Source organism: Lissotriton vulgaris, chromosome 1_1 (genome assembly GCF_964263255.1).
Source record: "Lissotriton vulgaris chromosome 1_1, aLisVul1.2, whole genome shotgun sequence".
NCBI classification, from domain to species: domain Eukaryota; kingdom Metazoa; phylum Chordata; class Amphibia; order Caudata; family Salamandridae; genus Lissotriton; species Lissotriton vulgaris.
In genome coordinates, this window is record NC_141685.1 from 1,330,514,357 (window position 1) to 1,330,538,424 (window position 24,068).

General features: G+C 49.0%; 1 protein-coding gene across 2 annotated transcripts in view; it reads left to right on the plus strand.

Annotated features, from left to right (window-relative positions):
• The window catches only part of LARP4 (La ribonucleoprotein 4), a 331,711-nt gene that overhangs the window by 127,155 nt on the left and 180,488 nt on the right, over nucleotides 1–24,068 (plus strand). For both annotated transcript variants that reach the window (XM_086966264.1, XM_086966274.1), the window contains one exon: nucleotides 20,601–20,737. In XM_086966264.1, coding sequence (XP_086822390.1) covers nucleotides 20,601–20,737 — 137 coding nt within the window. The remainder of the gene's footprint in view (nucleotides 1–20,600; nucleotides 20,738–24,068) is intronic.

The following is a 24,068-nucleotide window of genomic DNA, read 5'->3' on the forward strand; positions in this document are numbered from 1 at the left end:
ACTTCCACATCCCTATTCACCCAAAACACCACAAATACCTAAGATTTGCAGTGGCTGGCGTCCACTTTCAATTCAAAGTGCTTCCATTCGGCCTGAAATCGGCGCCAAGAATATTCACCAAATGTTTAGCCCCGGTGGCGGCCATGTTGAGGTCACAGGGAATACAAGTTTTCCCATACCTCGACGACTGGCTATTAAAAGGACCATCAAGAAACTCCATGATGGAAGCGGTCAAGTGTTCCCTCACCCTATTCTCAAATCTGGGACTGACCCTCAATTCGAACAAATCTCAGCTTCAACCTCGCCAGGAGTTGACCTTTCTGGGAGCGGTGTTGGACACATGCCAGTGCAAAGCGTTCTTCACTCAAGAGCGGCAAAACAAACTGCTAAAGCTGGCAAAACAAATTTTTGCAAGAAGGTCACTTTCGGTTCGAACATTTGCTTCCCTTCTAGGGATGTGCTCGTCTGTAATCAGCCTCATCCCTATGGCGAGACTCACAATGAGGCCGCTGCAGGAGGAATTACTTCGTCAGTGGAGGCAAGTCGACGGATCGTTCGACCGCATCAAAGTAACATCCAAGATGAAGCAAGCCCTTCTTTGGTGGTCGAAGGCGCACAATTTGTCACCAGGCCACACTTTTCTCCACGACATACCAGAGTTCACCCTGACAACGGACGCTTCCATGGAAGGTTGGGGAGGTAACCTCCAGGACCTTCAGATTCAAGGGCGGTGATCTCATCAGTACCAGCAGAAGCACATCAACAGCCTCGAGCTGAGAGCCATTTTTCTGTCCCTGCAAGCCTTCCTTCCAAGGATTGCGAATTCGTCAATGCTGGTGCGCACGGACATTACCACCAGCATGTATTATATAAACAAACAAGGAGGAACAAAATCTCTCACCCTGTCGCTGTAAGCTAAAGAAATGTGGGAATGGGTCATACACCATGGCATATCCCTCAGAGCTGAACATGTGCAAATGCCTATTTTATGCCAGCAGGTTTTCTCAACGGGGGTCAAGGGGAAATGCCCTTTTGATGAGATGGGCCGGAATATTTGCATACGCTTATCCTCCGATCCCACTCATTCCGAAAGTACTGCAAAAGATGAAGAGGGAACATTGCACTCTCATCCTCATTGCTCCCCGTTGGTCAAGACAGTATTGGTTTCAGGAACTCCTTCTACTCTCTCAGCAGCCTCCACTTCGTCTCAGGCCGACAGTGTCCATGTTAACAAGAGAGTGGGCCAGATCTGACACCCGGATCCTCAATCACTGCACTTGCACGCCTGGCTCCTGACTTCTTAGAGTTCAAGGATCTTAACATCTCCTCAGACTGAAGGGCGATTTTATCACAGGCCCGTGCACAAAGTACCATCAAGACATATCGTTTTAAGTGGAAGCGATTCTGTTCCTGGTGTGGATAAAATAATGTTCATCCAATTCAAGCTCCACCTGAAGACATCCTTATTTACTGTCCTTAGCTAGGGCAGGACTGGTTTTCTCGTCCATTAAGGTACATCTGGCGGCAATATCCAGATTCAGAAAGAGTTCCAACAAACCGTCATTATGTTCATCATCTTTGATCAAACAATTCCTTAAAGGGCTATTCTGAGCTTTTCCTCCAGTTCGGCCTCCTCCTCCCTAGTGGGATCTCAATATTGTTCTGTCCCAACTTCTAAAAAGGCCTTTTGAACCTATTCACAAGGCGGAGCTAAAGTTTCTAACTTGGAAAGTGGCTATCTTACTGGCTCTCACTTCAGTCGGAGAGATACAGGCCTTCACGATTGCACAGCCCTTTCTTACAATTCGCTAGAGACTTTGTGACTCTTAAAACCAACCCAAGATTAATCCCAAAGGTGCTGACCCAATTCCACATCAATCAACCTGTCAAGCTCAAGACTTTTTTTCCCGGATCCTAAAACTCCGGCAGAGAAGGTTTTACATTCCGTAGATGTGAAACGGTGCTTTAAGTTTGATCTTCAAAAAACAAAGGACCTACGCAAATCTAATCAGCTTTTTGTTGCTTATGGTCAAGCCACCTTGGGTCAGGCTGTAACAAAGGCAACTATAGCTAGATGGTTGTCATCTACGATTCTCTTCTGTCATGACAAAGCTAACAAACCTTTAACAAGAAAGCTTAAAGCGCATTCCACCAGAACAATGTCAGCGTCGACTGCCCTTTTCGCTAGAGTGACGCTGGAGAACATTTGCCGAGCTGCTACGTGGAAAAGTGTGCACACTTTTACGAAGCACTACTGTCTGCAGTCGGCAACTCCTGATGATACAGCAGTTGGGGAAGCAGTGCTGCAGCATCTTCTTCACTAAGGTTAGACTCTTTATAGTCTTTCATTCTTCATTTGACTGTTTTAAGCATATGTATTTCATTATGATCTTTTCAAACGCTGTCCTAATCTGTAATGTACTTTATGAAGGTTTTTGATGCATATGTTATGTAAACAAGTTTGTGCTCTATAAACTTCCAGGTTGTGTGAGGGTGTATAAGATTTATTTTGTCTCCCACCTTCCTCTAACGACAGACATGATTTCACTGCTTGCTACTCTGATTCAGGCATGTGAATCTATGAAAGATACCCCAATACTGGATAAGAAAACAAGTTACTTACCTGTAACTACGGTTATCCAGTATTGGTATCTTTCATAGATTCACATGCACCCACCCTCCTCCCCGGCAGGGCAGTTCTGTTTTATGGATACTTATTCTCACTTGTGCTGGGAAAATCTGAGGAGACCTGCCTGAGCTAGGAAGGTTCTAGAGGGTGATGACAGCTGATTGGCTGAGGCTACTATTTCATGTCATTTTACATAATGAGGTAGATAGGCTGCTAAGTTTAAGGCCTAGCTAGGCCTTTAAGCTTTTCCAGCCTACTACAAGAAATTTTTAGGCACTGATATTGTATATATTTTTACCGTGGGACTCCCGCCTCGACGACTGGGAATGATTCATGTATGTGAATCTATGAAAGATACCAATACTGGATAACCGTAGTTACAGGTAAGTAACTTGTTTTCTTCATCGGCTGCGTATTACTAGCTGATAATGTTGTGATTGTACATTTCATTATCTGTGTCTGGACTATTTGAGGTACAGTTGAGGCTAGCTAGCTCATGCATAAACTATTTTGTTCATATTTTACCCGAGATTTCGGGCTGCCTGTGATATCAGCAATCCTGTATCTACCTAGTAATTTTCTGTAATTGCTTACATACCGTGTCGGAGTGTTTCTGCCTTTAACCACATGGCTGCTGTGGGGATTTTTGCCCTGTGCTGCAAATTACAATTTTGCTGCTTCTATGACGAGCTCAGCTCGTCATCAGCACACGACACCCGTGGGTGATGACGAGCTGAGCTCGTCATCAGCATCGAAAGGGTTAAATGAGTTGGCATTGCACCAACAACCTATTCTATTGTCATGTTTAGGGTTAAGTGTTAATCACCGCCATCGTACCCCCACTGCCACCCATGACACAAGCAGCTGGTACTGAAGGAGGACCAATGCTCCTGTGTTGCCCCACAGTACCCCCCCCCCCCCCCCCTCCCCCCAACATCCCTTTATTTCGCTCATCCAGTTGATTGTGTGCTTCCCGGACCACACTTCCCAGAATGCAGTCTCATTTGAGCCTCCCATCGGTGGGTGTGTTATACATAAAATGGGGAAGTGCGTCTGTTGTTGCGCACACCGCTTCCGTTAAAGCCCCTGAAGAGAATCCGATGGAGCTTCGAAACGCGTCGGGCAGATCCCGTTCGGAGCGGCGTCTACGAGTGGATCCCCGTCCTCACCTATACATAAACCAAGCTGCTGTTCACGTGCTACTCAAAGGTAGACACCTTCGAGCATTGAGCTCTCTATCTCTCTCTCTATCTCTCTCTCTCTATATCTCTCTCTATCTCTCTATCTCTCTCTATCTCTCTCTCTCTCTCTATCTCTCTCTATCTCTCTCTATCTCTCTCTATCTCTCTCTGTCTCTCTATCTCTCTCTGTCTCTCTATCTCTCTCTGTCTCTCTATCTCTCTATCTCTCTATCTCTCTATCTCTCTATCAAGTTTGAGCTTATGCAATGTAGCGATTTTAAGTACCTCACAGAAGCATTCAAGCCATTGAGTTTCTACAACATGTAGTCCAGACTTGTTCCGCTTTCCATAAAATGCTCAGTAAAGAAAACTGTTTCCTCGGATGTAATCTGTTTTGCACAGATCTCATGTGAAGTCATCCTAGATATATTTTACAGCGTTAATCGTTCCTGTAGTCTCTTGCTGGACATTATTCTGCCTGGTTGGGTCAGGAATGTTTACAGTATTCATCCCACCTTTTGTTTTTGCTTGTCAACAACCCCCCCCCCCCTCACCACCACCACCCTGTTTAGTCCTTGTTCCAGCCTTTTCTGACCAGATACACCATCTCTGGAAGTTTCACTGTAGGTCGCAATCTTCAGATGTTTTTTTTCTGCCGTTGAGTTTAGAAGAATCGTGACAATCTCCAACCTACAGTCAAAATAAGCAGCAAGCTGGATTTTCGTAGCAGAAAACCAAAGAACTTATACAAAATATTGAAATAAAAGGGGTGTTGGAGAATTCTGCTGAATGCGCGGAATGAAGTGGAGAAGACTTTGTTCCATTTTTTTTTACCACAGTGCCACCATGAATTCGCACAGTGGGACAGCCATGAGTTCTGCAGTCTTTGTTTGCCAATAAATGGCAATTCAGACTCCTGTGAGGCCTGCGCAGAGTTTAAATTAAAGACTCAGAGTAGCACAGGCAAGCACGTTAAGCAATGCAGGGTCAACAAATCTCACTCCGATTTAGAGTTGTGGAGTAAAGAAAATGCAGCGGGTGAGGTTGACTCCGAAAAGAACTTTGTCGAAAAAGTTCATAGGGAGTTGAAAGAAAATGCGTATAGGTGCCACCAAAAAGATGGTAGCAGTAGAGCTGAAAACTTCAGACTGTCTACAGAAGACGTCTACCTGGGTGCCAAAAATGTTGCTGATGAAGGGAAACTAAGGCACAAAGAACCCCTCGGCCTCATACAAATGATAACACTGGTGGGAAAGCCTCCGAAAATATATCTACGTCAAAAGATGAAATGAGCTGAGACAAGATGAAGGTGGCTCATCAAACTGCAGCTCAATCTTCAGGAGCGAAAAAAACAAACCACCTACGCTCCATGCTAAAGAACACACGCTCTAAATAGGGCGCAAGACAAGACTGCTCGTTGCTGAAATGTCTGCTACCCTTCAAAAGAGGAATCTGACGCCCCTTGGAGGCATTTCGAATGCCATGTTAACCCTTAGTGGAAGGCATAGGCGAGGATCAAGACTTGGGCAAATTGGAACCCTCTCTGACATCAGAACATCTGGAAGAACATTAACTCTTATGCCGGACAGTAGACAGAAAAAACAAGGTCTGTACCAAGACCTGGAAGAGTCGGAACATGTCTGAGAACAGTAGCAAGATCATAGCCTTCAAGCCATCACCTTCAGATGATTTGCCCATATTATCGACTAATAAAAAAAACAGGCAGCTCAACGCTATGGAGTGTAACTGGATCAAGAAAAGGCACACATTTTTCTTACTGGACACTAATAACCTCTTAAAGCATTGCACTCAATGCTTCCAAGCATCTTGGAGATCGATGGTCAAGGACCCAGCATCCTGCAGGACAGTGACTCCCAGAGTGGAGAAAAAAAATATATAAGCACCCCTCTAAAGAACAGCCATACAACCAGGGCAATGTGGTAACGGGGGTGAGTGCTTGTAATGTTCAACTCTCCGTCCAACATCTCCTTTGGTTTTGCTTTGTTCGCCCTAAGTTCTGTAGTAGGGGATCTCTGTGTTTAGTCATCTAGTGATTAGTCCCGCTCATGAGCGTGGACTCCGGAGCAATCAAAAATAATCTCATAAGTTGTCAAAAAATGCAGACCTACACAGACACTTAAGAGAGAATTTAAAGACAGATAATGCAGCCTATATCCACAGGCTACACTGTCCAGTACTTCAACTAGAAATTCCACCAAAACCACAAACCGCCTAGCCTGTCCAGTTTTTCCTCACAGAGAAAACTTTCCCCTTTCTCACAAAATCCTCTGAAATGATAGAAATGAGGGGGTGGACAGACAAGTCCCATAGGCTGCCATAATGTGGCTCAGACAGGGATACTGTGCCTTCAAGAAAACTTTCCAGAACTCTCTCAGTATCCCATAATGCACAGCAAGTCCCTTTTACTTTCAGTTCTTTTTGCCAGCTCCTGCTAGCAGGACCCTGGAGCATTGAGCTCTCCTTTGTTTGGGTTTATTAAAGGATTTTTGCACTTTTTAAGTGTCTTAAGTGTTTTCACACGGCGTTTTTTGGTACCCTCTTCCTTTTTTAGGTCGAAGGCCTAAAAGGCTGCGCCTGCGCAGTCTTAGGCGTGAGATTAATAAGTCTTAGTAGCGCTGTAGGTCCCGCCTGCCTGCCCCGTCTCTCCTCCATTGGCTGGCTTCCTAAACGGAGGCCAGCCATTGGAGGAGAGATGCGTCATTCCAAACAAGCCCCGTCCTTTTCGGATTCGGGGGCGTGATTTTTTGCATTCTTTAGCCCAGTGACGTCGTCCGTCACTCAGGACAGCAAACCACGCCCCCGAATTCAAAAAATTCCGGAAGCTTGAGGTTGCCATTTTGCTGCGTCTACCGAGGAGGTATGTTTATTTTCTCTCGAAGCCTACCTTGTATTTAGGTAGCGCTTAAAAACCGGCGTTTGGTGAACTGCATTGCCCGAGTCTGTACTGCCTCTCGTGGAATATGAGGCGCCGGGATCTGGGGCAGTGTTTGCTTAAGATCACACAGTTTGATCAAGAGGAGCGAAGTCCTTGGTTTCACAGTCGAGAGTTGCGGTAGTAGTAGGAGCGCTGTGTCATGGGCCATGTGCGAACGTTCGTGTCTTATAGACTCAGCGAGTTCTGATGCTTAAAAGGAGTCTTATTTCCATACAGATGCGCGTGCGCCTCCTCTAACCCCATGTCAGAGTCGACGTTTCTCTCCAACATCACCATTGTGTCTGAAATGCGTCGCATCTTGTCACGCTAACCCCAAATCAAAGAAGGCACAAAGGTCACCCTCGTGCATCTTACACAACACCGACGTTTGTCAGTCATCAAGAGCCAGGTGTTGTGAAAAGTTGCACGTTCACGTTACTATGGTTGAGGCTGTCCCACCGTTTCATCCTTCCGAGGTTGATGACATTGCCATGTGTTCAGTTTGATCATTCGTAAAAACGAATAATAAATAGGCAGGTGGTGTTACATAAAATGTTATCTTTTTAAATGACACAAGATAAGGCCGTTTGTACAAGCACTTTCACTGTAATATATACACACACACAATGAATGGATAAAAAGGTTGCATCTGCCTGCAGCAGGCATGTGACCCTAACAAGTCACAGATCCATCTGACAAGCAGCTAGGAAGACGATGACAGTGCTGTTTGTGCTCCCCCACTGACGGATCGGGGAGCCCTGTTCCCAGCTGTGGATCAATCATTTTTGAATCTGAAATAAATGTATTTTGGAGCACCTCAAGTCCCACTCATATTCGATTATGGAGGTATTTAGAGCTTTTCGGAAACAAGGTCGTTGTCATTGGAACGGTTTGCATGTTGTCGCTGTAATGCGCCCTTTGCTGGCAGCGCGTCGCAGATGCGGCTGTCTGGCTTCGGCGCTTCTACCTTTCCACGGGAGGTCATGCCGGCACAGTCACATGCGCCACCTCTGGTGTTGCTCTGGGAGGGGTTCCGTGTTCTTCTCCGGCCTGGGGCTGTTTCCAAGGGTTTCTCCCCTCCTCTTTAGCCGGAGTTAGCATTAATGTTGCGAACTTCAACCCCCAGCCCGGGGAGTGTTCGGCTAGCGCCAGCATGTGCTTTCTTGGTAAGCCTTTATGTGGCCTGACATCTGTCGGGCCACGTGAAACCCGAGATAGAAGCCGGCGCTGACCCACACCTTGTCGTGGCCGTGGGGGCGGGGGCTCAGCTGTTCTTGGCCCCTGTCCCTAGAGAAAGAGGCCCCGAGGGGAGCCTCTTTTGGAAAATAACCAGTTAGGGGAGTGTTTGTGATTGTATATCAGCGGCAGTACCCATGTAATTACCAAAAATAGCCCGGGTCCACAATAGCCCTTTTCTTGGCCGGCCAGTTCTGGCTCATCTCCCTCACTCCGTCCCCCCCTCCCCCCCCCCCCCTCCCCTTAGTTCGACCGAGGGGTGCGCACAAGAGAGGACTGTGACATCACCTCTTGCTGTGTACCTTTTTTTAATATCTATTTATTTTATGCGTTTTTTATATAGCTCGGACTTTACCCGAAGGTGTCAGAGCGCTTCACAATAGGAACAGTACTGATACATGAAGAGAAAATTACAAGTGAACAACTTACAAAAGCAAACGTTAAGATACTTGAGGCAAAAGTGACAATTGTGAGCAAACAAAATACAAGAGGTAGCAAACGGTGCATTTCAGGAGGAAAAAGTGACGTGTGCAGGTTACACAAGCCTACAAAGTACACGTAGAGGTATAGTACTGCAATAAATGGCCCGTGCTCCCCTGTAGGTCGAGTGTTGCCAAGGCAAGGATTCAGTTTAAAAATAAATTGTATTCAACCACAGTTCTGGAGTTTTACCGAATTCAATCCATTTTATTTCGATGCTCATACTCTGAGGCGACACTTGTGGGGTTATTACCTGTATAGTCTGTCCGTATTCCTTCCTTACAGCTCGAATGTTTACATTTTTTTCATAACCGTAGTAAATCCGTTAGATTGGGTTGACTGTGGCGCGCTTTATTAAAACTACTATGTTTAGAGTTATTTTACGAGTGCACCTGTGTGCTCTCTGGAGCAGTGTTCAGAAGCAGGCGTCTCCGCATGAAACTTTTATTTTGATAGTTCCGCAGCATTGCTGTCCTTCAAACGGTTAGGCAATGTACTCGGAAAAGGAGACTGTTCCGGACAGTTCAGGAGGCGACTGTGGAACATGGTGAACTGTACAGAATGTGTGATCCTTTGCAGATCATTTACTCTCCCCTCGTCCTTTCACATGATACGCGAAATAGGCTGATGACGAGTATTAAGGGAATTGGAACCGAATAAGTGTGCAACTGGTGTCTTTCCATTGCACCATGTGCCTATCTATATGTACAGAGGCACATCATACACACACGGGACAGGATGGACTGGACTCCGGGGCTATCTGGCAGTGCTGGAAGCGCCAGACTGACAGGTTTTAACGCCCAGAGACCGGCCGCACGCCTCTGCAGGAATAGGTGCGTGCGTGTGCCTTTGCCTTTCTTCGTGCAGTGAGTTTGTATTTACAAACAAGTGAGTTCTGCACTGGTGGGGTGTAGAAGGGTGTCACGGAGATCTCTCCATATGGAAAAACACACACATTTAAAAAGCAGATGATTTGGGTTCCTGCTTCAAACTGTGGCAGCGTTGGCTGGTATGAAAGTGTGGGTAGCTTCTTTCCATGTATGTGCGTCACGGGCGCGCTGCATCTCCTCTCCGAGCCTGGGCGCCACTTCCCTGTAGTGGCGCAGCTCTGGCTTTCATTAGAACAGTCTGCACAACACCCTCTAAAAATGCCTGCTCAGCATTTCACGTCTACTGGCACGTATGGCACCCGCTGGGAACACTTTTCAACAGTAGCAGCACACACATGATGCTTAAACAACTGCACTGTGGTCGGTTTCGTGTGCTCAGTGCCTGTTGCCAATTGGAATCTCTCCAGTGAGTGACTTGAACATGATGCTATGTTGTGTTATTCCGTGCATTGGTGTGCACGAAGTGTGCGTCATTGTGTGAGCGCGAGTGTCACTCAATGGTTTCCATAGCCTGCTCTCGAAGAGATGTGATTTGTTCCTATGTGATTAAGTGTGGCCGTCATGCAAATTTAAGTACTTTGTGACCTCGTGATGGGTATGCAGCAGTATATAAATAATACTTTTGGAGTACCCCAAAGGCACCTTGGGACTCACAAGAGGTAAAAGTGCTATACGTATACCAATATAATACAATTGGGCAAGGCTAACGTGAACTTCACTGCCTAGCCATAGGAGGTCTTTTGAGGACTAAAGGGTTAGGGAAGTAAGTAGGTTTGGCCATTTTGCTACCAAGCCCATTAAAAAACACTTATTGGCTGTGGTAAAAGAAGGTTGACAGTTCAAAATTATGTAGTATTCACAGCACTGTTAGGCCACACCCCTGCAGTAATCCCAGAAAAACTGTCTGGGCTACAAACAATCTTGCAGCCTCTATGTCTGCACAACCAGAAGAAAAGGCATGGTGGCAGATTGTCACATGGCCTCAACTCCTACCACCTGGGGATTCTTCCTTCCGCTTGTATCCGGATTGCGATTTCTGGGACCGTTTTGCCCAACTCGGCTAAATCTTTTTGCATTCAATCACTCCTCAATTGCACTAATGGGGTTGCTCGTCTGCATTTGGTCAAAACTTTCACTGGCTGACTAGATGCCACGACTGACTCTGGCAAATGCATGGGTGGACAACACAGATCAAGCAACGGTCTGAATACACGTTTGTAATCTCCCCATCCTCAAATCGCTTTGAGGCTCCAGTTAGTGGCAAAACAGCGATTTACAAAACTCGTAAAGCAAAGAAAAACAAATTCCTGAAAATAGCTTCTAGGAAATTTCCTCAAAAACAATGTCGCCATCAGCAATTTTGTGGAGGGACGTCCATATGATGCAAGAATATGGGACAGAACATGTGCCTTGCTGGTTATTGTTGATATTTATTGGCTCATGTATAGCACTGAACCCACCACTTGAATCTCACTTTTGGTAGTACAGAATAGCCGGAGCAGTTCTAAGGCGCAAAGGCTTTGAGTTATAAAAGATTCATAACATAGTAGAGTAATTCATTGTATTACAGTACAGTACATACATCAATAGCTGTGTGGGCTGTGTGGGCTGTTGGCAATGTAAATAACTGCCATTTATTTATAATAACAAAAATAAATAATGTCATGAGCAATGCCAATAGCTCTACCTTTAATAATGCCGAGACCATTGCATTGTAAATGCTTGTCTTTCATCTGAGCACTCTATTTTTATCAAATATGGCTGCATTATTTGATAAATGCCCGGAGTGCTCCAGGAAGAAGGCCAAGTCTGATCCACATGAACTGTGTATCCTGTGTCTTCCTTCTCATTTACCTGAGAAGTGTCAGATCTGCCAGTCTTTCACCACCAAGACCCTGAGAGACAGAAGGAAGGTCAGGCTCCGGGGACTGAAAGAAGGCTGCAGAGTCAAGGTGGGTCTGGGAAGGCTGGATCTGCACGTCCTGAGGCCTCTGGGGGCCTCCCAGCGCCAAGAAGGCCTGAAAGCGTCGCCCTTCTTCTCCGTCAACAGCATCGACGACTGCCGGTCGACGTCGACTCTAAGGTCAGTGTCGAAGGAAGCGGAGAAGATGTTTGACGTTTGACGTCGAAGACTGTCAATATTTTCTGGCAGAGTGGAGAAAAATTACTCGGGACAAGTGGGTGCTTAATAAGGTTTGCAATGGATAGTCTTCGGTTCATCAGCCCGTCTCCAGCAATTCCACCGGTCAGCTCGCAGTTTCAGCTGCGCGAGCTCCAGGCGGAGGCCGATACCCTGTTAAGGAAAAGGGCTATAGAAGACGCCCCTCTGTCTCAAAGGGGAAGAGGTCTGTACTCACGGTTCTTTCTGGTTCGCAAGAAGGACAAGGACAAGAACGAGTTCCGGCCCATTCTGGATTTGCGACAAGCAAACCAATGGATTCGCTGAGAGAAATTTCGCATGCTGTCGTTGCATCAGATTTACCCTCAGCTGCAACAGGGAGACTGGCTATGTGCTATAGACCTACAGGATGCGTACTTCCATTTGCCCATTGCACAGAAACACAGGAAGTTCCTGCGATTCAAAGTCGGCGCCAATCATTATCAGTACACAGTACTGCCATTCGGGCTGAAGTCTGCGCCCATACCATTTTCGAAGTGTTTGGCAGTGGTAGCGGCACACCTAAGGAAGAACAAGGTGTTTGTCTAACCGTACCTGGACGATTGGTTGATCAAGGCCTCCTTCTCAGAAGCTCAAGCGCACTTCCGGAGGACGTGCGTTCTCTTGAACAAACTGGGGTTGCACATCAACATGTCCAAGTCTGTCCCGACTCAGGTCCAGTGCATTCAGTACTTGGGAGCCTCCAACACACTGTCGGCAAGCGTGTCTCCTTCGGAGGAAAGAAGATTATCACTCCTTCGGAAGGCTCAGGCTCTTATGACCGCTCCATCTACAACAGTGAGGACGGTGTCTTCTCTACTGGGGTCGATGGCCTCTTGTATCTTCCTCACGCCACACACACAGCTGCACATGAGACCCCTGCAGGAGTGCTTGGAGGATCAATGAGATCCGAGGAAAGGGATTCATATTCTTCAGCACAAGGATACAGTGTTATCAGTTATTCTAATAGTACATACAGCCATAGCGCTTATTACAGGTCAAGCCTCTCATATCAACAATGTATGCCCACAAAGGGAGGCTTTCCAGAAAGTAGCGTATTCGAGCGAGAACGTTCAATACTTGGCAGCCCAGGTCCCGAATAACCTCAGAACAGGTTAATCTAATGCCTGCCTGTATAGTACCCCCACCCTCTAGAAATCCTGCACACAAAGCCCTTCGCTACAGGCTGGGTCCACATTCTCAGTACCCCACACACGTTTGTACACTGAAAGAATTCCCTAGTGAGGGCAGCCAAGGGAGCATTTAAACGGTTGGCCCCTCTGCATCAACATTCTCTTGCAATAGGTAACATCGCAAAGGGGCCCAGACATCCCTGGGCCGTGAAGCGATTGGCAACAACTCGGAATATGTATTTAACTGCTCCTGGCAATAAGTAAGATCACGCAGCTATTCCTTGAATTTGGGGGCCCTGCCCCTGCCCCATCTACATGCAACTCTCCTTTTGGCCACCAAGAGGGCTAGCACAACAAACTTGCGGTGTACTGCCTGCAGGGGCTCCACATACCCAAATAGAGCGAGAGCAGGGGAGGGAGATATCTCAGCATGATTCATTTTGGACAGTGCTGTGAGTACCTGAACCCAGTAGAGCTGGACTGCATCGCACGCCCATGCAAGATGTAAAAAATCAGCCCCTGGATCGTGGCATCTGTCACAATTGTCAGTAGTGCGAAGTATAAGTCTACACATTCGGGCCGGGGTGTTATATATGCGGTGCAGAAATTTGTAATGTATAATTCTGTATCGACTGCTAGCAGAAATGCGTTCTGTTTGTTGGAGATAAAATGCCCACTGTCTGTCCGTGAGTGGTGTCTCCAATCTCGGTCCCATTTCTGTCTGGCTGCTAATGGTAGGTAATCTATTTGTGTGTGTACTGATCTGTATATTGTCGATACTAGCGTTCGAGGCATGTGGGCTGCTGACATTCATATCTGTGCATAGATCGCTGCCTAGTGTTGGGTCCGGATGATCGCACATTGTTGTCCTGGAAGAGTCTTTGAAGTATCACGAGATAGGTGGCTCCTCCCCTGGACTACAGTGCGCATGGGCATCGACTCCATCCTCAGATTGTTTTTTTCTGCCATTGGTTTCGGATGCATATTGGTTCACTCAAGTCGGAATCGATATAAAAGTTTTCTTAAGGCCAAAAGGCCTTTAGTTTTTTTGTCGGTATAGTCTTGCGTTCGGTGCCCAGTTCTTTCCAGCTCAGTTCCGAGCCGGATATCCAGGAGAGCCGCGTGCTTTTCGACGCTGAAGGCCTGGTCGACGCCAGAGGCCTTATCGACTAACCATCATGGAACGGAGCCCTTTCAAGAGATGTCCTGTGTTGAACTCCAAGTATCCCCACATCGACCTCCACCCGGTGTGCAACAAGTCTGTCGCCGGATCATGAATAAGCCAGCTGCATGGCTTGTTCCCGTTTTCGATCCAAGAAGACACTTCTGCATCGACGCGCTGCGCGCAAGGAAGCCCAGCAGACTGCACCGGAGCCTGTGGACATCTTCGATGCCGGGTATGATGAAGTAGCAGACAGGGAGGTTCGAGAGAACCTGTTGAATCCCGCGTCGGAGGTCGACTCAAACTACGACACTGATGTTGAGATGCTCGAAGCGGAAGAAGTAGTCGACTAGGTAGGAGACGACGACGGGGCCTTTGGGGCCATGGAAGATGGCTTGAGCGAGGAGCTATGCACACAAACTGACATTGGAGCCGAAACGCTTCATAAGGCTCAGGTCGAGGGATCGCCACAAGGCCTTACCCAAGATCTTCCAATAAGTTCTACGGCCCCGCCTTCAGGCTCGGCTTCGGACATATCTAAGGGGCCGCAAACTGCGACATCGAAACCGAAAGTGAAAGCTCCGGTATCGACGCAAGCAAAAGCACTGCTGACTACATCGAAACCAAAAGTGCGTATTGCTTTGGTCGGCTCTAAGTCCTCGGACCTGTCGGCACTGACTAAGCAGAAGAGCATTATCGACCCGAAGAAACCGCTCAAGGGCGTCGAGACTAAGTCTAGCACGCCGAAGGCAAAGGCCAGGGCAGTCGACCCGAACAAATCAGTGCCAAAGACAGTCAACACCGACAAAGGACTCTGTGATCTGAAGGTTCTCGAGCCTCCGCGTCGACAAGACAAGGCCAAGAGCCGAACAACCCCTGAGTCCACGCCTGGTGGTGCCTCGAAGGATTCCGTCGAGTCGACTCAGCCGTCCGCCTCCTTCTCGAAGCAGGTGGCAGACTCAATGAAGCGCATCAAGGACAAGGACAAGGCCTCCAGTGACGGGCCTAAAGATCCTCCACCTTCGAAGCCTGCCGATAAACCTCAGAAGACGTAGACGCCCATCCACTTCACCCTGCCGCCGAAAGTGGTGCCGAAGGCTTTCGCCCCTAAAATGGCCGCCGACATGCCCAAAAAGGTGTCAACGGTGCCGAAGTCGACAACTGTGGTCCCGGCCGTAAAGCATCAACAATCCTTGTTGGAAGAGCAACAGGAACAGTTTAATGATGCCGAGACAGGCAGACTTTCTCTTTATAAACGGAAAATCGCCCCTGAACAGCCAATGGAGTCCTATAAAATTCCACTGAAGAAAAAGGATTCTACTTCAACACCTGTTCTTGTAGAACATGTATCTCCACATGGCCATGATGTGTCACCCACTTATTCAGATGTGGACACTGGGGAAGGTGATAATGATGAATACAGCTATCCTGTGGACACTGATCCAGATGATACAAATGAACCCTGGGCAGATGCTGCTGACCCAGGTGATCCACACTCTACCCCAGACACTCAAGTGTATGCTGTAAAAACGTCGCCTACTGAGGATTCGGCAGCGTTTAATGCCCTAATTGAAAGGGCGGCTAAAAATCAGGACGTCCAGCTCCATGCTGACCCCATTGAAGTGGACTTTCTTTTTGACACCTTTTCCACCTCAGAGAGGACTGTCAAGACTCTGCCTATGTTGAAGGGTGTCTTGAAGCATGCTGGGGAAATCTTTAAAGAGCCTACAAGAGCCAGGGTGATAAACCCCAGAATTGAAAAGAAGTACAAACCGGCGCCTGGAGACCCTACTTACATCAAGGGACAGTTGCCGTTAGACTCTCTTGTTGTTTCTAATGCCCGGAAGATGGCTTATTAACAAACAACGGGTGATGCTCCTCCCCCAGATAAGGAATCTAAGGTGTTTGAGGCATCAGGGAATAGGGTGGCAGCTCAAGCGGCCAATATCTGGCGCATTTCAAACACTCAGGCACTTCTAGCCAGGTATGACCGGGCCCATTACGACACACTTGAGACCCTGTTACAGCACCTACCAGATGAATATAAGGAGGCAGCTGAGATGCTCATCCAAGAAGGGAAGCTCATATCAAATGCTTCTATCAAATGTGCACTGGACGCAGCAGACACCGCGGCCAGAGCTGTTAACACTAGTGTCATGCTGAGACGACATGCCTGGCTCAGAATCTCCGGGTTCAAGCCAGAGATACAGACCACCATTCTAAATCATACAGTAAACCCTAATCATCTATTTGGCCCAGAGGTGGACACCACCTTGGAAAAAATCAAGAAAGACACAGACAGCAAAGTCTATGGGGGCTCTACAGTCGCAGCAGTTATGGGGTGGTTCTCTTCGTCGCTCAAGCAAGAGGTGTTTCCAGAGGCCAGCTTTCCCAGAACACATAGTACTATAAAGGTGGCGGGCAAACCACGTACACCAAACCAAGTAGAGGTGGATATCGTGGAAACCTCGCCAAGGGCAGAGGTCGTGGAAACAACAACTCCAGATCCTCTGCCACTAACAAACAGTGACGCCTTGTCACTGCCCCCTGACCACGCAACACCTGTCGGGGGGAGACTTCAACAGTTTCTGCCAGTCTGGAAGTCCATCACCACAGACAGGTGGGTCACACAGCTTATCCTGTACGGTTATTGTCTGGAGTGAACATCCACTCCACCCAACACACCCCCAAGACACCGTCCTATGTCCGCCGAGCATTTGCACTTATTGCAGCAGGAGGTACTAGTCATGCTGCAAAAAGGGGCAATCAAACTCGTGCCTGTGGAAGAAAGGCACAGGAGTTTACTCACTGTACTTCTTAAAACCAAAAAAGGACGGGTCCCTCAGACCCATACTGGACCTCAGACCCCTCAATCAGTACATTCTGTCGGAGCACTTTCACATGCTGACACTGCTGCAAGTCCTACCGTTGCTCAGTCAGGGGGATTTTCTCGCAACCTTAGATCTGAAGGATGCCTATTTTCATATTCCGCTTCACCCGTCACACAAAAAATACCTCCGGTTCACCATCCAAAACAAACATTACCAGTTCAAGGTTCCACCTTTCGGAGTCACCACGGCACCCAGGGTGTTTACAAAGTGCCTGGCGACGGTGGCAGCACACCTAAGGAGACAGCATATTCACGTCTACCCTTATCTGGACGACTGGCTAATCCAGGCAAAGTCAGCCCAGCAGTGTGCCGCCCACATGTCCCACACCATTCACCTTCTTCACGATCTGGGATTCTCACTGAATTACCCAAAGTCCCACCTGCAACCCGCCCACATACGGCAGTATCTGGGTGCGACGATAAAAACTCTGGCAGCCGCAGCACAGCCAAATTCAGTGAGGGTCAGCAGCATTCAATCGCTGATACAGAAATTCAGACCTCAACACTCGCTTCCAGCGCGAGTGTTCATGCAGTTGATAGGCATGATGGCCTCCTGCATGTCCATGGTCCCGCACGCGAGACTACATATGCGTCCGCTTCAGGAGTGCTTAGCACATCAGTGGACTCAGGCTCACGCACAGTTGAAAGACCTAGTGTTGGTAACCGGTCGTGCATACAACTCTCTGCATTGGTGGAATCCACAAAACTTTTGCAAGGGACGACCGTTCCAGGAGCCTGTGCCACTGATCATTCTGACGACCGACGCATCTCTCCAGGGATGGGGAGCTCATGTACTCCACTACACAGTGCAGGGACTATGGACACCACAGCAAAGGAAGATGCACATCAATGTTCTAGAACTGATGGCTATCTTCATGGCAATGAAAGCATTCAAGGTACATCTGTGCAACAAGGTCGTGTTGATCCGGACGGACAACATGACGGCCATGTACTACATCCAGAAGCAGGGAGGGACACACTCTCACAGTTGTCTCATCTGGCTCAGAGCATGTGGAAGTGGGCCATTCAGAGGAACATCTTCCTCATGGCGGAGCACCTCCTGGGCAAGGACAATCAGATGGCGGACCTGCTCAGCAGGTACAGCCACCAAATGCACGAGTGGGAGATACATCCATCAGTACTCCACCCGTACTTCCTAAGATGGGGTCATCCACAGATAGACCTGTTCGCCACAAAGGAAAACGCCAAATGCCGAAGCTTTGCCGCCAGGTTTCCACACCCACAGTCGCAGGGCAATGCGATGTGGATAACTTGTCAGGCAAATTTGCGTACGCTTTTCCCCCCCAGCACCTCCAATACCGCTGGTGGCACGCAAGCTGAAGCAACTCTTGTTGACTCTCATCCTGGTTGCTCCGACGTGGGCACACCAACCATGGTACACCACGTTTACGGAACTATCCGTGGTACCGCATCAAAGGCTGCGCCTCGCACCCAAGCTTTTGACGCAGAGCCATGGCGACATTCAGCATCCAGATCCGCAACAGCTCAACCTGGCGATCTGGCTCCTGAGGTCTTAGAGTTTAGCTACCTCAACTTACCTCCTGACTGTTTGGACATAATCAGGGAGGCAAGAAAGCCCACCACCAGAGCATGCTATGCGGGGAAATGGAAGCGGTTTGTCATTTATTGTGCAGATCACAACATTAACCCGCTGGACGCATCTATTCAGAACATCATTTATTATCTCTTACATCTGTACAAATGTAATCTGGCTTATGCTTCCATTCGTATACATCTATCCGCAATGGCGGCCTATCTGCAAAACAGGCAGCACCTCTCCCTTTTCAGAGTGCCTGCCATCAAAGCCTTTCTGGAAGGACTCAAACGAGTCATTCCTCCGCGGACCCCACCAGCTCCCGAATGGAACCTAAATGTGGTCCTCACGAGACTGATGGGTCCCCCTTTTGAGTCACTGTATTCATGCGAGATTCAGGTCTTAACATGGAAAGTGGCTTTCCTGATGGCGATTACGTCACTACGACGAGTTAGTGAACTCCAGGCACTAACTATCCAAGAGCCATTTATTCAAATTCATTCCAACAGGGTGGTGCTTCGCACTAACCCTAAGTTACTTCCTAAGGTGGTTTCACAGTTCCATATCAACCAGACTATAGAACTACCTGTGTTCTTCCAAAATCCTGAGTCTGTTGCGGAGAGGATGCTCCACACGCTTGACGTCAAAAGAGCCTTAATGTACTACATTGATAAAACCAAAGATTTTCAGAAGACAAAACAACTATTTGTTGCCTTTTCGCCACAACACAAAGGCAACCCCATTTCCAAGGCTGGTATAGCCAGGTGGATCGTTAAGTGTATTCAGATCTGCTATCAGAAAGCCAAGCGCACTCTAACTATTCCCCCGCGGGCCCACTCCACCTGGAAGTTGGGGGCCTCCATGGCTTTCCTTGGAAATATTCCTTTACAAGACCTATGTAGAGCAGCCACATGGTCTACCACACACACGTTTACAAAACACTACTGTGTAGATGTGCACTCCAAACAGCAGGCAGCTGTAGGGCAGGCTGTTCTAAAAACACTTTTCCAAACTGCTGCAGCTGGCACAGGCGGCCGCCGTTAATGGAGGGACTGCTATGTATTCTATGCACAGATATGAATTCAGCAGCCCACATGCCGAATATGCTACTTGCCAGTATGCATCTGTTCTTGGCATGTAGGGCTGCTGACATTCATATCGCCCGCCCTCCTCCCCGGCGCCTGTAGCGGCTGCAGCACGCACAAATACTTCTAGCATGGTCATCATTCACAAAGTTTCACTCCATCTTTGCCACAATGGCTAAAAACAATCTGAGGATGGAGTCGATGCCCATGCGCACTATAGTCCAGGGGAGGAGCCACCTATCTCATGACACTTCGAAGACTCTTCCAGGACAACAATGTGCGATCATCTGGACCCAACACTAGGCGGCGATCTATGCACAGATATGAATGTCAGCAGCCCTACATGCCAAGAACAGATGCATACTGGTAAGTAGCATATTCGATACAGTGCTTCAGCTTAAAGAAAGATAGTGTTCATAAGCTCTGATTAACACATGCAACAGGGGCAGTCCTTGAAAATGGTCATAACTTTTAAAGCTTGTATCCTGAATGCAGCATCTCACAGAGCCACACAAACGCTGCCTAGGCGAGACCTAAAGAGGGCAGGGGAGAAAAAAGAACTACTATATAGATAAATTCCTGATCCAACCACTAGATGGTGGAAATATGCACAGAATGTGAATCCCGAAAATTCTTCAAGCCGGGAAAATACTTTTACAAGTAAAAATTTAGTTTCCTAGTCTGAGGCTAGCTTGGAGATTCTGATACTCAACATCATGGTTTAAGTAAAAAGGTACAGACTTTTGTTAAGGTAGTTAAGTTGATATGCTGGAAGCATACTAAATGTCATGTAGTAAGGGCTGATCCTTCAGAGGAGTGAGAGTAACTTCACCAAGAGACGCTATGGGAGACCATAGTGCAGTCCAGTAAGGTAGTACCACAGTGCAGTACTGTGCTGTGTGAACCTTTTTCATCCAGACCGCCTAATGCTTCAGCGTTTCAATGAATGCTGAAGCCCCACCTTGTGCAAAACAGACTGATGCAGTACAAATAACGGAAAATGTTGTACTAGAAGACTTTGTCTGGCACCGGTAGGTATGTCATAGACTAATTTAATCCATTCCTCATTTTCTAAAAGTGAGTTTTCAGGATATGCAAAATTGTTAAAGAAAGCAGATGTGCTGCTATATAGAAAACTAGTATGGTTTACTTAGACGGGCATCATTGATGTAGATTTTTGACTTGTGTATGGTTTCTAGGCTGAAGTTGAGATGAGTCTTGAAAATTTAGCATTTACTAATCCATGAAGTGGAATTTGTGTTTTAGGGAAAACCTATCAAAGGATCTGTACTTGATGTCACAAATGGATGGCGATCAGTTTGTTCCAATTTGGACAATTGCCAGTATGGACGGCGTGAAGAAGTTAACCACCGATGTGGACCTTATTTTAGAAGTGTTACGGTGTAAGTGTGAATTGTTAAAAATTTTGTCAACCATTGTTATATTTTTGCTTTGAATTAGAAATGTAAAAAATCTGGAGTCTTGGGGCAATAATAGTTGATTCAGATAAGGTGGCATTAAAGTATATCTGAAAGAAACAGGTTAGATTCCTTACCTTAGAATATCCCCAGGCGTCAGACTTGATCCGGAAAGTTTTGCATAGCAGTGCCCCTGCGCGTCGGTAGGTTTCATCTGTGGCTCCGCATCAATCGTCGGCGTCGTGATCGCCGGGATGACGTCTGAGTACTTAGACGCCGCCCTCGCACGCTGGCATCAGTTCTTTTTTCCGCGCCAGCAATCGCAGATCCGGGAAGAGCAGTACTCCTAGTCACTTTTTGACTTAACTTTTTGATCTCTTTTGGATCTTCTCGAGTCGCTACTAGATTCTCGATGCCAATAGGGATGCCCAGGTTAAAACTGAGATGATTGTAACCTCTTGATGTTGGTTACCGACCCCCACCGTCTGTACCTTTACTGTCTCTGGGCCGACCACGATGACACGTCGTGCCCCGGCTGCCAGGCCTTGACGTCGAAAGCTAGGCGGGAGCGGTCTCGTAAGCGCCTTGAGCTCCGGCAGTCTGCCCCGTGCCGCTCGAGGTCCCGGTCCAGGAGGGGCCAAAGTCATCACAGCTCGGTGAGTCTACACCACTCGTCGGCCTCAAATCCTCAGGTAAGTCTAGGTGCAAGAAGTCGAAGCGACATCGCTCTTCTGACTCCGCCTGACGCTCGTGCGACGCGGCCGTGGGATCGGGCGACTCTGCCCACTCTGCTCCGCCGGAGCCGCAAGCGCCGCGTCCAACTCCATACCCACCTGTCCCTGGGCTGCACGCAACGCCGGAGGAGATCGGCTCCTTCCTCACGGCCATGAGGTCGCACTTTCCGCCGTCGGATCCAGCCGAGGCGCCTTCGGGCCCCGCGGCGCCGTCTGGTGCTTTGGCCCGGGCGCCGTCTGGTGCTTTGGCCCGGGCGCCGTCTGGTGCTTTGGCCCCGGCGCCGTCTGGTGCTTTGGCCCCGGCGCCGTCTGGTGCTTTGGCCCCGGCGCCGTCTGGTGCTTTGGCCCCGGCGCCGTCTGGTGCTTTGGCCCCGGCGCCGTCTGGTGCTTTGGCCCCGGCGCCGTCTGGTGCTTTGGCCCCCGCGCCGTCTGGTGCTTTGGCCCCCGCGCCGTCTGGTGCTTTGGCCCCCGCGCCGTCTGGTGCTTTGGCCCCCGCGCCGTCTGGTGCTTTGGCCCCCGCGCCGTCTGGTGCTTTGGCCCCCGCGCCGTCTGGTGCTTTGGCCCCCGCGCTGTCTGGTGCTTTGGCCCCCGCGCTGTCTGGTGCTTTGGCCGCCCCTGGTCCGGATCCTGCGTCAGACTGGCGCCTTCTTCAACGCAGATCGGTGAGCCCTTCACCGTCGATCCGGCTCCATCATTTATTCCTGACTATCATAAGATATGACTACGGGGGAGTGGGAGAGGTCTGAGGACCCTCTGGCACTGCAGTGCCAGTTGAGCCAGGACTGGGCAGACGAGCTGGGGGAGCCCAGTGGTCTGGACACTTCGCCCGACACTGGATTTGTCTCCGTGGCTACGGAGGAGGGGGCTGCTTATAGCGTGGTGTTGACTAGGGCAGCCAAGGCCTTGGCTCTTGAGCTCCCAGTCGTGGCCGTGAGGACTAACCTTCTCCCTGAGGTGCTCAAACCACAGGCAAGCTCCCCGGAGCCTCTCCTGCCGTTTAACGAAGCCCTCACTGACGTTTGGGCTCCTGGTCCAAGCCCTTTACCGGCCTCCCTGTAGATCAGAACGTGGCCTGACGCCACTGCCCGGCTTTGGGCAACCCCATCTTCCTATCCGTTCACCCCACTCCTGAGAGCTTGGTGATCCAGGCCATTACCTCCAAAACTGCTTTCCCGACCGCTCTTCCGGATCGGGAAACCAAAAGTACGATCAGTTTGTGAAGAAACTGTTCTCACTCAGTTTGGGTTTTGGTCTGTCAACACCGCCTGCCTTTTGGGCCGTTATTCCCACTCTGTGGGATACGGTTGCGGAAGTGCTGCCGCAATGCCCAGGGGAGGTCTAGGCCAAGCTTACCCAAGCCCTTGCAGAGGGATGGTATGCAGCACGATATTCGATTCGGTGTGGACTCATTACCATGGACTCGCTGGGCAGGGCGATTGCGACAACGTGGCCACGCCTGGCTGAGGTCTGCCAACTTTTTGGGGGTTGTCCAAGCCTCCCTTATGGACATGCCCTTTGGCCGTCGCCTCTGTGGCGACAAGGCAGACAGTGCGCTTGAGCGTTTCAATGACTCCAGGGCTACGGCCAACACCAGCGAACTTCTGCTTTCGTGGCCAAGGAAGGGGCGCCCCTACACGTACAGCTAACCACAGGCCGCAGAGCCAACCTCAACGCCGTCGCGGGTGTGGTAACTGCCGTGGCTGAGCCGGGGGACACCGGCAAGGTCAGTCCACACCCGCCCCTGGAGCATCTGCCTCAAAATCCTCCCAGTCTGAGTTTTCAGGCCCATTCGACGCCAGTGGGGGGGCAGGGTTCGCCATCACCTCCTTCACTGGCGCTCCATCACATCGGACAGGTGGGGGCTTCAAATCGTCCGAAGGGGCTACTCCCTCCCCTTCGAGGCGTCCTTCTCCAGCCATGCCACCTCAGTACCACCGCATGTCGGGGGATCATTTTCGACTTCCCAGCAGCAGGGAGGGACGTTGACCACAGGTGCTGGCTCACACGACGGGGGTCACTAGATCACGAAGCGGAGCCGTGAGAGCTAACACAGCTCACAATCATAAGGAGCAAATTAGGACCAGTTGGGGCGGCGGAACACCGAAGTCTGCCCCCCGTGACATCGGTATACTACTGGGATGCATTTTTTAACCAGTCACATACACCCACGAAGGGGAAGGAAGTCAACCATGGATTTCTGTAATGCTTCTGTTTAACTCTGCTGGTAAGAGGGACTGAATCACAAAACTCAGGTATTTACTTTTCCCACCCACCGACTCTCTTTTTGAAAAGACTAACTCACTGAAAAACTCTATTCCTTTGTACAAAATGGCGGGGGCCATAAAACTGTAACAATAAATCCCCCCATACCTTCTATCTTCCTCGTGCCCCTTCAGCTCAACTCCCCCACATAGAGATAAGACTCCCAGCCAGACTTGAGCTCTGGTTGCTTGAACAGGAAGTGGAATCTCTTCCCCGGTGCTCAGAGCAATAGCAGCAAAAAGAGGACTATTCTCTCTTTCTCTCAGCCTGCTTAGCAACAAACAAAGGACTACTTGCCTGATCTGAACTATTTGGCGGCC